The 14,144-nt window shown below is 34.3% G+C and overlaps 2 protein-coding genes across 4 annotated transcripts; one reads left to right on the plus strand and one right to left on the minus strand.

The window, feature by feature from the left end:
• Window positions 1-977: 977 nt before the first annotated feature.
• LOC111010044 (RING/U-box superfamily protein) lies at window positions 978-6,655 on the plus strand. 3 transcript variants are annotated; one of them, XR_002601309.2, is made up of 9 exons: window positions 978-1,250; window positions 1,470-2,865; window positions 3,275-3,393; window positions 3,670-4,296; window positions 4,381-4,681; window positions 5,193-5,361; window positions 5,467-5,569; window positions 5,648-5,832; window positions 6,300-6,655. XR_002601309.2 is itself a non-coding variant. In XM_022283313.2 (8 exons), the coding sequence occupies exons 2-8, from the start codon at window positions 1,702-1,704 to the stop codon at window positions 5,763-5,765; spliced, it is 2,601 nt and encodes an 866-aa protein (XP_022139005.1). In that variant the 5' UTR covers window positions 978-1,250; window positions 1,470-1,701; the 3' UTR covers window positions 5,766-6,013. The 3 variants fall into 3 exon arrangements, 2 of the variants coding, with proteins under 2 accessions (XP_022139005.1, XP_022139006.1); XM_022283313.2 differs by lacking the exon at window positions 6,300-6,655 and having other exon boundaries at window positions 5,648-6,013; XM_022283314.2 differs by lacking the exon at window positions 6,300-6,655 and having other exon boundaries at window positions 5,196-5,361; window positions 5,648-6,013.
• On the minus strand, window positions 6,151-8,286 carry HB2 (hemoglobin 2). The gene is made up of 4 exons (XM_022283315.2): window positions 8,068-8,286; window positions 7,853-7,967; window positions 6,827-6,943; window positions 6,151-6,414 (listed from the first exon to the last, which is right to left on the minus strand). The coding sequence occupies exons 1-4, from the start codon at window positions 8,160-8,162 to the stop codon at window positions 6,286-6,288; spliced, it is 456 nt and encodes a 151-aa protein (XP_022139007.1). The 5' UTR covers window positions 8,163-8,286; the 3' UTR covers window positions 6,151-6,285.
• Between the last annotated feature and the right edge of the window lie 5,858 nt (window positions 8,287-14,144).

Consider the following 14,144-nt stretch of genomic DNA (forward strand, 5'->3'; position numbering starts at 1 on the left):
GGTTTGGGTGTTAGGTTCGAGCCTTCCTTTATCCAAAATTTTTATACAATTTTGATAATGTTTCTAAAATGAGTGAAACAAGAAACATAAATGTTGTCAAATGCTTAAATTTATTAATAAAATTGAAAACCATAAACAAAAAACTAGACGTTATTACCAAAACTTTAGTTAATTAGTCAATTTTAATATTAGAAAATAAATTAAGATCTTAGAGTAAGAATAAACGGTGAAATTGATACATTTCTTAAAATAAAAATAGAAAATAGAAAAAAAAATTGATGAAACCACTTAAAATTTTAAGATTTTATCCTAAACAATAAACCATGCACTAAAAAAAGATAATTTATTTACCACATAAATATTCGAATTCATCTTAGAAAAAAAAATGTCGAAGTAAGTGTAATTGACATATACCTCTAACATGAAATTATGAGTTCGATCCTCCACTCCACATAAAAAAAAATTAAGTATTTTAGCCGCTGAACTAAGCTCATGTTTGACCCAAGAAAACTACTCAACACTACTAAAAATCTGAATAATAATAAAAAAAAACCAAACAAAGCTACCAAGAGCAAATTCAGTAAATACAAATTGCAAAGAAAATAATAATCCAATTAACAGAAATACAACCATTTACTGAAATTTTAATTTTGAGGTTAAATTCGACTACTTCAGCAAAGTTCGTGAATAAAAAATGAACTTTCCTACGCAGATATTATATTAAAGAAGCATCGGGAGGAAATATTATATAGTTTGGATAAGGCATATTTAAACAATTAATTAATTTCTTTATTAAAATGTAGAATTATCTTTAGTTGTCGACGAAATAAAAATTAGGGAGAAAGAGAAGATTAAAAAATGACGTGTCAATTCTTGGTAGGTCGGCGCTTTCCGCTTCCCTCTCCGGAGTCTCCTCCTCTGTCTCATAAAAATACAAAACAGAAAAAGAAAATAAATAAATAAAAAGAAAAATAGTGAGAAAATCAGAACGAACATCTCTCTCTCTCTCTCTCTCCCCCTCGCTCGCTCGCTACGAACATTCTCTCTCTAAAAACTCTCTCTCTTACAGGGGAATTTATAAATTTTGACATCATTCTCTCATTTGATCTCTCTTTTTCTCTCTGCCTCTCCTTGTTCAACTTCTCTGTATAATTCTCTCGCCATTTTCAGTTTCTCGTTCTTTGAGGGGGGAAATTTAGGGTTTTGTTTCTCATACTTGGTCAGGAATAAACGCGCAAAGAGCTTCAGAGGTACGTAATTACCCGTGAATCCCATCCTTCATACTCTTTTTTAGCCTTGATTTCTTGTTTTGATCCCGCCGTCTTCGTCCTCCATTGGTTTCTTTGCATCCGACAGTTCACGATTTCAAACTAATCTAATTTAGCCATTGGGTGTCCAATGTTCTCGTCGGATCTTCTTTTCCATTGTCAGTTTTGACGATTTGATTATTCGGATTCTGTTTTTGTCAGGTGGTATGTTGTGGAGCCCGTTGGGTCTCAATCCGATTGTGTAGTTGTTATACCTCTATTGGGTTCGGAGATATTGTTAGGGTCTGGTTTGTGTTATGGAGTAATTCAACGGCGTGATTTTATTTGTTCTCGGGGGAAGGGATAAGGATTAATGGTATTATTATTATTGATAGAATGTCGAGGGTTTCGTTTGGGGTGTCGTTTCCGGCAGTAGGGTAAGAGATTGCAGAGGATGACGGATTATCAACCGCTACAACAGAAGCCTGATTCTAGTGATGCCCGAGCGGAATTAGAGCGTGGACTTGAGGAGTTAATGCGTGGGCACCTGGATGAATGTATTCCATTTGCTTCATGTAGTTCTGCTGCCAATCAAGAAGTCGAGGATGAGGAAGGTGATCAGCTTCTACGGAGGAGACGGCGGTCTGATCTTGAGGGTGATGATTTGGCAGAGTCTTCAGCTGCACGCCGACGCCACTCTCGGATTTTGAGCCGCTGGGCTGCTCGGCAGGCACAGGAAATGATAACAACAATTGAGAGGAGAAATCGTGAATCTGAGTTGATGGCACTTGCAAGATTGCACACCGTTTCAATGCTTGATTCGTCTTTCTTAAGGGGGGAGTCCCATTCTCCAACTTCAAGGCAGCAGACTGCCGCTGAGACTCCGAGTACACAAGCTTCTGCAATATTACAGATGTGGAGGGAGCTGGAGGATGACCATATGTTAAATCGGGCTCGTGAGAGGGTGAGGGAAAGATTGAGGCAGCAAACAAGTGTTGATTCTTCTACCAATATGTCAAGTACAAATATGTCTGATAGTCGAGGGAGTGAGAATCAGGGAAGTTTGGTGGATGCAAGTGAGAGTGAGAATGATTATGGGGCGTGGAATCACGATCAAATTGCATCACAGCGTGTGAGGGATGAAAATAATGGTTCTAGCAGAGAGCAATCTCCTGATCTTGGCGAAGTTGAGAGGGAGAGAGTGAGGCAAATTGTACGGGGATGGATGGAGACTGGAATTACTGATCCTTCACCTAACGTTTCTGAGAGAACCACAAGATCCAGAGCTGAATGGCTTGGGGAAACAGAACGAGAGAGAGTTAGGATTGTTAGAGAATGGGTACAAATGACCAGCCAACAAAGAGGAAGTCGTGGTGGTGACAGGAGAGAAGATCGAGGGACCGGACTTGGTGCTCAAGTTGACAGAGGCCGTGATGAATTGGTTGCTGACCAGGATGAAGGCCAAAATGAACACATCCGCAGAGACTTGTTAAGGTTGCGAGGAAGACAAGCAGTTCTTGATTTACTTGTAAGGATAGAGAGGGAACGACAGAGGGAACTTCAAGGCCTTTTGGAGTATCGTGCTGTTTCTGATTTTGCTCATCGCAACCGCATCCAGGTCAGCTGCCAAGTGTGAATGTTGTTTTATATATCCTTTCTATGTCTGAGTTCACTTTTGGTTCAAATTAAAACTGATTGGATTCTGGCAAAGGCTAAGGACTAGGTCGGACTTTATTTGAAAACTTTGCATTTATGAGTTTTTCCTTCTAGAGTTCGCCTGTTAAAATATATTCTGCATCCTGCTTCTTTTACAGGTGATGCTCTTTAAGAGTTAAGAGCGACCCCAAATGGCAGAAAGTGATTTTTGAAACATTTTTCTATAGGATTATTTATAATTATGTCTCAGTCTTAATGACAATTTTTAGTAATGTTTACCTTATATTATCTCTTCCACATGTTATTGGTCCGTTAGATGTTATTTGCACTCATAGCTATTATATGACCACTAATCCTGTATATTTCCCCAGTCATTACTTAGAGGTAGATTTTTGAGAAATGAAAGGACTGTTGAAGAGGAGAGGCCACCTTCTATGGCAGCAAGTGAATTGGTTCAGTTACAGCAGCGACACACTGTTTCTGGTTTAAGGTATGTTGTCTCGTGAAGATGGTTCAATCTTTTCTTTTTGTGACGTGTATGTTTTACGAATAAAGGTATTTTTGGGCATTCTAAGCATCTTCATATTTCTGTGTCTAGTAATATATTTTTAATCTCGGGTGTTTTGCTGGAAGTCCAGTGAGCCTTGAATCATCTCAAAAGGAACTTCCTAGATTTGTGTTTTCTGATTTCTGATTTGTACAGAGTCTGTAAAGAAGTATTATTATTTGATAATGGTTTAGTTTATATGTACATTTTACTTCCCAGGGAGGGATTCCGCTTTAGATTGGAAAATATTGTCCGTGGTCAAGCAGGAAGCCAATCTGATACTGCAACTAGCAGTGACATGAATGAATCTAGAAATGATAGGGTTCAAACAAATGGTTCACAGAACATCCAGCAAGAATACGTGCAGTCACAGCCTGAGAGTCAGGTAGCTGAAACCAATCGGTTGCCCGATCAAATTGAAAACATGGAAAGCAACTCAGAGGTAGAGAATATGAATTGGCAAGAAACTACAAATCAAGAAGGGGGCTGGCGCGAACAAATTACTGAAGATGGTAGAAGAAACTGGCAACAGACAACCTTTGGCCCACTCAGTGAGTGGAGAGACGATAATGCCGAGGATGTGACTGGAAATTGGCAGGCAAATTCAGCTAATGATTGGTCGCCACCCAGTACTCAGGGAAACGCGGAAAGAAGAGAAGTGCATCCAGCAGAACCTGCCAGAGTTTGGCATGAGAGAGGCACTCGAGAACCTGCTGGGAATTGGTCGGAGGGGCCCTCTGCTCCTTTTAGAAGTCGTCGGTCGGTTCCAGTTAGACGGTTCAATAGGTTTCACCCACCTGACGACGAAAATGTCTATAGCATGGAAGTTAGAGAACTCTTAAGCAGGTAATTATCATTCTATTAGTATTGGTATTATTCACATTGGCTGGCATAGGTTTATTTACAGACTGTTTTGTATCCGTTTTGCAGGAGAAGTGTTTCTAACCTTCTTCGTAGCGGTTTCCGTGAAAGTCTGGACCAATTAATACAATCATATGTGGAGAGGCAAGGTCGTGCTCCCATAGATTGGGATTTGCATAGAACTTTGCCTTCACCAACTACTGCTTCTCCACCTCAGGATCAGGACCAACAGAGAGATGAACAAAATGATGCAGTCAATAGACCCTCTCTGGTGCTTCCATCTCCACCAGTTCCTCCACCTCAGCCACTTTGGCACCATGACCTGCATCATACCAGCTGGTCTCGTCATACCATGCATCGTTCAGAAATGGTAAGCTTCAAATCTTCTTCTTCTTCTTTTTTTTTTCCTTTTTTAATTTTTATTCTGGATTTAAAATGCCTATAAAGAAGGCTTAACATGACTCCGTTTGTTATGGGGGAGGGAATTCTTTTATTCAATAACTCTGGAAACCTGTAGAAAAAACTACCTTCACATTCTTGCTATATGAAGAAATAGTTCAGACTTTATTTGACTGGTGCTTCAAGTGAGCTAAGCAGAACATGCACAAGAGAATATTTAAAACCAAACCACCAATCAAATCTCATATTTTAAGTTGGTGGAGATCAAACCATCAACTTTTAGGATGGCAATAGGTGTTGTCTTTATCTATTTGAGTTATGCTTGGACTGCATTTTATCTTTATCCGGGAAGTAGCGTTCTACCAATATGTGGAATAATTTGATATTTGTTTGTTCATCATTCCTGCCTTGGAGCTGTTTATTTCGGATTATAGTTTGTCTGGCTAGAGAGGGTTTTTGCTTAGAGCCGTTGCTGATTTTAGCAGGAATGGGAGATCGTTAACGATCTGAGAGCAGACATGGCAAGACTTCAACAAGGCATGAATCACATGCAGAGGATGTTGGAGGCTTGTATGGACATGCAACTGGAGTTGCAGCGTTCTGTCAGACAAGAAGTTTCTGCAGCATTGAACAGATCTGCCGGTGAAAAAGGTCAGTTTTACATTTTAATGCAATGGTGTTGCTACTCCCATATGTTGAGGAGAATTCCCTTAGAGCTATTCTGTTATGTCCATCACGAATTGCCTCTCGATATAGGTTTAGGCGCCGAGACGTCAGAGGATGGTTCCAAATGGTGTCATGTGAGGAAGGGAACGTGTTGCGTTTGTTGCGACAGCCATATCGACTCTCTCCTATACAGGTATATCTCCTAACTGTAATCTCTTTGAAAATCGGAATAGAGTAAGACACCAACTGTAAAATGAAAATCTTACTGCAGATGCGGACATATGTGCACTTGTTCAAAATGCGCAAACGAGTTGGTCCGTGGTGGTGGCAAGTGCCCACTGTGTCGAGCACCGATTGTCGAAGTGATCCGCGCATACTCGATACTGTAGAAGAAAGGAGGGAAAATGCGGAACGAGTAATTTCAGTAGCGTGCAACTCCTTGAATCCGATGGGAGGGTAAGTCCTTTTATTTTCATAACACAGATGGGGAGCTGTGAGTTGTAGTGTTCAGTAGGCGCCGCTGTGTTGTTCTGATTATCTGGAACATTATCTTGCGTTGTATAATTGGAATGACAAATTGCATGGTCGATTCATCATTTTTTACGTAAATAAAAAGGAAAAAAAATGTAATTCTGAAGATTCTTTTCGTTTCTAATCTCTGACATTAGTTTTCATCATAGGCTTGATTCAAGTATAATTCATGAGATGAGGCTAGGTTTGTAATGACTTTTAAAACTGCAAAATCTGAGCATTTGAAGTTGGAAGAGAAGCAACTTCATTTGTAATAACAATTTATTACCATCATAAATCTTATGCACTGTTGTTTTCTTCAATTTCTGGACCATAAATAACAAATCAGCCAAATTTTGAATGAATTTGATCACCAATTAAATGGAATTTTTAATCTTTTTATTTCATTTCAGCTTTGATTGCTGAAGCCAATTGGTCGTAGGCCTTTCCCCAGGCACTGTCCACTTCGTCGCTCCATTTCTCTCCCACTGCTTCTTTCACTGTTCGTAGCAATGCTTCTTTCACCACCTGAGTTGGCATCAAATCCAATCACCACTTTAAATCATTCGTTTACGCACTAATCTTTTACTTAATTCTCTATTCGATCTTTAATCTTTTAAAATTCTCAACCTTACCTTTTATGTATTCAAAATTAAAAATTCTCAATTAGGTTCTTCTATACAAAGTTTCTCAAGATATTAGTTTACGAAAAATGTGATGTATCATTAGATCATTATTTATTAGCATATTTAGAGATGTGAGAATATCACTTAAATGCTATCTAATCCATAAAACTCAATTCTTCTACCAGCAAAATCTGATCCACAAATCCTACATGTCTATATAAAGATTCTGAGTATGTAATTAAAACAATAATTTAATAATACATTTTATTAGCAAGGTTTAATTGAAAATTTTAAAAAATCAAGGACTAAGTTACCTCGAAATGGGGAGCAATGACTCCATTCTGAAGATGGACAGAGCCCAAATAGTTGAGGGTAGTCTCAGAGACCACCACCTCCCCCTTCTCTCGCAGTTGAATGGCTGATTCACATGTCTTCACAATCACAGTGTTCATTTTCTTGTATTAGTTCCACATTAACAATATAATCTCCTACGAAAATTTTGAGATTTTTATAGAGGAAACTTGGAATATTTCATGTGCATAACTATGATTTTAATTATCATAACATGTTATTAATGGATTGAGTTCATGTATACAACTTTCCGATTCAAATTCACTAAACTATAGAGACCAAAATTGAAACTTTTAAAATTATAAGTGCCAAATTGAAACTAATATTAGACTATAAAACCCGTTAGATTGAAACTTTTGAAATCATAGGACCCAAATTGAATCTACGATCAATTCATATGAATTAAATTACGAAATTCAACCTCTTGTATAGTAACTTACAACTATCCTAAAGTATAGTAGAAAAGGCATGAACATTTAATAGCTAAAATCTAGCAGGCCATAACTCAAATATAATAAGACTCAAAATATCCTCCTAATCTAAACTTAACTCAACAGTTAAATCTTTATATGTCAAAAAAAAATGAAATCTTCAAACCTACCATGCAATGTTGTATTCTAAAACAAAATTAAATAAGTAAAATGTATCACATGTTTCATATTTAGAGCTATCTATATTTAACACTGTTTTGACATTTTGAATATTGAACTTCATTGTCATTATAAATAAGCAGGCCAAAAGAGATGTTAATTTGTGCATTTTTTTTAAAGTGATGTTAAAAGAAAGCAGATTCAATTTTAGTATGAAAAGAACCATAACTTTCATACTATTTTTTTTTAATCAAACCAAACCGAGCATAGTTCAATCAGTGAATATATCAATCTCACGCTAAAAAGTCGTGAGTTTAAATTCTTGTCCGGACACAGTTGTATTAAAAATGAAAAAAAAAATTGATTTTGGAAAAAAAAAAATAGAAAAGAAAAACTGACCATCTTGAAAACCTTGAGAGCATGAGCCTTGAGCTTAGGGTTGTTGTGAGGAATCTCTTCTGAATCCCTTAAGAAAGAAAACATCCCCTTCGCTGCTGGAGCTATCTCCAGTATCCTTAATTAATTTCATTATTCCATTTCAGTAACAACAAAATTAAATTAACACCATTTATTATATTATTTCAACCAACAAAAAAAAAAAGCTAAAAACTTACTGAGTGAAGAAACGAAGGCTGTAGAGAGGCAAATCCTTCTTCAAAACTTCCCACGATTCTTTAACCAATAATTCTTCCTTCTCTGTAAAATCCATCTCTCTCTCTCTCTCTCCTCTTTATTTCTCTCTCTAACAGTTTCGAGTTCTCTTTGTTTCGGTTTTCTCTGTTCCAGAGAAAAAGATAAGGTTGCACTGGGCTGGACCTCTCCACAACTTCCAATTTCTCATCAAATTAATCTGATTTTATAATTTATTTATTTATTTATTATAAGGAATAAATGAAAAGAGAAAAAAAAATAAAGAACTAGTTCACGTGTCAAAAGCAAGATTAACTGAACAAATCCCATGGATGCTGGGAGTTATTTTGTTTGTTGTATTAAAAAAATCAAAATGATGTTATATTTTTAAAAAAAATTATGAATTTTTCGTTCACAAATTGACATTTCTATATATTCATAAATTTAATACAATAAATATCTATATTCTAGTTAGGTTTACCCTCTTTTCAACGTTAGATCCTTATGATTTGAACCACGACTTTTTAATCGAAAATAAACGATCAAATCAGTCCAGTAATATTTTGGTGATCGGCATCGAGCACACTTTTAATTTCCATTTTTGTCCTCCATTATATTCATCCCTCAGTCCCGATGCGTGCCAAATTTTCTCATTCAAAAAGGGAAAAAAAAAACAGCCAGAGCAAAAATATATAAAATAAAAGTATGTTCAATAATCAACACATGCTCTGTATGGGAATATCCCATCTGTTTGATACGGCATCGTATCAAATCTTGAAGTCGTGCATCGGATGAGCAGAGTATTTAAAGCACGTAGTTGTTCAATTCAACTAGATATTTTGCGAGTTATTTTTATACAAACGCGGCAACATCCATTTAATATTCGGTCAACGTGTCTCACATTTTCATATATCAGTGAATTCGATATCGACTCGGATGATAAATTGACATTTACATGATGAAAAAGAATCAACAAAATATGACAATATCAACAAAATCTAAGTAATATAAACATAATATTAATATCTCTCATTTTTAACTTATTTAGAAATGATAAAATACATCATTGTTAACTTAGATAGTTTTTGTGAATTTTTATTTTTGTAAATTTTTCAGAAATATCTATTGACATTTATATTTTCATCGACATTTTCATAAAATTGAAACCTTGACATTTACATCAAGATCGACATTTAAAACATTGGACAACACACATCTACCTCTTTGCAAGTGGTATCGATACTATTATTATTATTAATTTTTTTATATCCCTGAGTGTCCGGGCCAGCTTAGCATCTCGACTAATTTCACGTGCCATCAGTCTAACCCTACAACATTTGATGCCAGAAAACACATAGGAATTAGACTAATTCCTAAGATAGGTGGCCATCACGGGGTTTGAACCCAATCGCTCTTAATTAACCTTATCCCAAGTGGCATTATTTTTTTTTTTGAAATAGAAGAACTTCATTTAAAAAAAAGAAAAAGAAAAGAGAAAAAAAGATGTCACATGAGCTGCATGTAAAAAAAGTCTTTTTTGCCTCTTCCAGAAATGAAGGGTAAAAATGAGAGAACTAGCTCAGGTTCATTTTTTAAGAAATAGCTTCACAGGCTAAACTATGTGCTGTGAAATTGGCTCTTCTTAAAATATTGCAAAAGAAACTTCCTAAGTACCAGAGTATCCTTGATTCAACTACCATGTTTTCAACTTCTCCATAAATCATCTTGATGGTCATAAGAGAGTCAGATTTGAGAACTACCTGATTTAGGTCGAGCTGGATAGATTTGACTTTTGTCGTAACAAATTTCAGATCGGATCTCCTTCTAAATAATATAGCTTTTGCATTTTATAATATTTTTTTTATATATATATTAGAAGATATGATCTACTTATGCCGTCTGGATCTATTTGTGCTAACCCAAGTGGAGAATATTTTTTCCTCAATTTTCATATCCATTTGAAAGGTAAGCTACAAAAATTGAAACCTGTAGAATGGAGAAAATGAAAGACAATAAGACGGGAAAAAAATAAATCAGTTGATGAAGACAGTCTTGCCCTCGCCCTTTAAGCTAATGGTGCCCTTTTATACTAATTTACAAATATGACACTTCTTTATTTATTAATGGGTGACTAATTAACAATGTATCAACCAAAATGACTTACATTTTGCAGTTTTTTTTTAAGTTAAAAAATACGTAGGATACCGATTTGAACTTTTGATCTTCTAATCAATGATATATGTCTTTAACCAATTGAATAATGTTTTTAAAGCGAAAGCGGTAATTAACATATATCATTTACATTTGGATAAGTAAAAAAACAACAGTTGGATAATGCTAGCAAACATTTCAGAGTTTCATAAAATAAAATTGATTTGTTTGTAAACATGATTTTGTTATATTTTACGGAAAAATTAAAAAAAATTAAAATACTATTTTGGTCTTTGATTCGTTTTGGTCCATGTACGTTGAAACGTCTTTTTTAGTCCCTGTAGTTTTAAAAAGAGTTCATTTCCGTACTGTTAATTTATCATTAATAGACTTTGTGACGAGGAATAAGTGGACCAGGTTGGTTTTGTTGAATCCCCACATTTTAGGTTAGTATCGAGAGATGCACACTATTATTTGTTCTTAAGGATTTTCTTCCATCCACAGTGTTAAGGATCTACATCAAAAAGATAAACCAGGTTTATAATAGACATGGGTAGCCCATTGATTTTTAGATGAACCCTATAAATCTTGATATGGTATAAGATCTCAAGAAAATCAAACAAGACATCTAATCTGAAAAGGAGATTCGACAAAGATCGATGCACCTTTATAATAGACTTTTTGAAAGTACAGCTAAAAAAAAAGTTTTGAACGCAGCGAATCAAAATGAACCAGAAGCAAGTGACAAAATAGTATTTTAACGAAAAATAAGTATATATGTTTTGAATAGCGCGAGTAAAAGAAGAGAGAGAGAGGACAAACTATAATTTAAAATGGGCCTTGAATAATGGTAGTAACGAGGCCCATGATACACGGGTTTGAGCTCTTCTCCAAGTGGGCTAAGGCTACAATACAACAACCCGCGTCATCCTTAAATTTCAATTGAAATATGACTTTTTAATTACGTTTAAATTTCATAAATGACAATAATATTATTATAAATCATCTTTAAATTTCATATTAGAGTTAGGAAGGATTTTTTTGGTAATATTCATGTTTCTCAACAAAAAAAAAAAATCTTTATAAGTTTATAAGTCAGGAACGATAAGATAATACTTTTATTTATATTTTGGAAAAGATTGGAAATGTGAAGAAGAAATAAAAAAACTTGATTTTGTTATTTCTAGAATTTCTATATAGAAAAAATTTCTAAAAATGATAAACAAAAAATAAAAATAGTTGTAAAATGTATAGGGTTTTAAATAAAATTGAATACAAAAAACGAGCCGACCTTAAACATGTAGTGTGAAGATTCAAACTCACAATCTTTTAATTGATATAAAGTGTATTAACCAATTGAACCGAACTAAGCTGTTTGGTCTAATAAAAACTTTTTAAACTCTGGAGACCAAAATAAAACAATCTCAAAAGTTTAAATATCTATTTAGAAACTTTTTTTAAGTAAAAAGATGACATCAGCAAAATTCTTAAAAGTTACAACGACAAATTCATCATTAAATCAAAAAAAAAAAAAAAAAAAGAAGTTTATAGATCAAGACTACGTTACTAATTTTCAAGAAGTACAAACAAAATCTCACCGTACAAGATTGATTTTACTTTAAGTAAAATCAAAAGTAAAGTTATAAGATTAGTCTATGTCTAAACTAGACAATATCATATCATTATGAAAATATTTGAGTCGAGTGGATGACGAGTAGAAGTTAAAAACTAAGATTGACGGTATCCAAAAAGGGTAAAGAGAGGGATCCAAATGTGAAGAAGCTAAGGCTAAAAACAAAAGAAAACAAAAACCAAACGAAAGACAAGAACCAGAGCAGAAGTTGCAGATTTCAGAGTTGTTTTTCAGTACACACAGATTGGTTGGATTCCCCAAAACAAAAACATTTGCTTTTGTTTCACTTTCCCATGATTTTTAATTCTTTTTCCAGCTTGGTTTTCAGTTCATAACATATGACGACGCCACTTTTTTTTTTTTTTTTGTCTTTTCTTTTTACTTCCTGAGTTACTGTCTCTGTGCCTCTCTTTTCTTTCGGCAAGAGTGATTAAAAAGAAAGCAAAATGTGATGGGGAAGATGAAGGGGAATAATAATAATAATAATAATAATAAGAAGGTAATATAATGGCCTAATTGATCGGATCCTAAACCAGCCAAAAAGATGAGGGAGTTTGCTAACATTATTAGCAAGGCTTTAACATCACGTTTTAGACCACTTTTTTCCTTTTTTTTTGTTGTTTCTTTGCTCTTCTCTTCCTTGAGATCTTCATTCAACTACTTGTTACTTTCCAACCATTTTGCTTACTACTCTCCAAAGTGGGATGCCCTCCAAATTTATTATAATTATATATATATATATATATATATATATATATATATATATATATATATATAACAGTCCATTTCAAAAAAAAAAAAAACTATAATTATAGAAGTGAATTTCTTTTCTCGTCCATTAATCGGAAGATCATGGTAATGATCTTGAACTGAAATAGGAGACTTGAACTCAAAAGGTCATCAATTCTAACTATTTATGTGTTAATTTAGTTGTTGGAATGGGAAGTGAGATTTAGACATATATCATCTAGATTGCAATGACATAAGTTCCGAACGAACACCTGCACACGGAATAAGATCTGCACGATAGTGTGATGCTAATAATTAGAACACGCTCTAAATGCTTAAGTCATACAATGAGTTAAGTTAGGTAGCAAAGCATAGGATATTAAAATGTACATACCTTGTGTGGCAAGACCCTCTTCCTATTTATGGGAGAAGTCTCCTCTCTTTATTTTGGCACACTGAGTGAATCGTGGGGTTATCACACGTCGAACTGGCTCAAGTTGGCTCTTGATCACCTCTGTTCGGGTGGTCCAAGCCGACTACTTTGCTCGAATGGTTTAATTCACCTCGATCTTATGGGAATAAAATATCTACTAAAGACTTAGATGTCGAAAATGTACAATATATAACAACAAAAATTAATTGATGAAAAATTAAAAAATCGTTTACAAAACATGTACCAATAGGAATTTCTTTTCTAAAATGTTTATTCATTAATTTAAGAGTTTCCTTTAGTTTCTTAATTACTAGAAAGATTTGTTCACATTAATATTTTATGTTCCTACGTTCTCATCAAATTTAAGTACCAACTAATTTTTTTAAGTTGAAAGTTCAAGGACACAACAAAAGAATTTAATGGGGAATTAATCATCCAAATCTGTCTTTTTTGAGTTGTGACTTTATAAAAAAGAAAAGAAAAAAAAAATTCTCATTGGCGAGGCCGACTTGAGAATCACTTCAAGCTCACTATTTTGCATGGAGCGTAACTCTTTACACCAAACAAATCCTTTTCTTATGTTTCTTTCTCCAATATAACAGTTTCAGTTTGTTATTATTACTTACTTTCAACGAAACAGTACACACCCAAAAAGACAAATATATATATATATATAATAATTAATTAACCTTTTTAATCTTCTCTACGATTTTGTTTACTATTTCAGTCTAATTCCTCTTCATTTACGCTAACTCATTATCCTCTCTCAGTTCTCACACGTCAAAATCAAGCTATTGACTGCCCAAACTTTTCCATTTTTTTTAATTATTCCAATTTTAATTATTATGCCCATTGCCCCAAGCTTGTATGTTACATATCGTACCTACCTACGAAATAATTATTTCTTTCTATTTTCTTTACCCAAATTTATTATTGTTTAGACCCAAAATATCATTTTATTTGAATGGAAAAAAAAAATAGTCATTGTTGTTCTATCTTCAATTTGTATGTTTTTTCATTGGAGGAATGATTTCACAAATTTTTTTAAATATACTTGGTAGGCAAAAATTTCCACGAATTCGAGATTTTCTTGTGTTCTTACAAGGTGAGAATTA

This window comes from Momordica charantia, assembly GCF_013281855.1.
Source record: "Momordica charantia cultivar OHB3-1 chromosome 9 unlocalized genomic scaffold, Mcharantia_2.0 BLBB01000009.1, whole genome shotgun sequence".
NCBI lineage: Eukaryota > Viridiplantae > Streptophyta > Magnoliopsida > Cucurbitales > Cucurbitaceae > Momordica > Momordica charantia.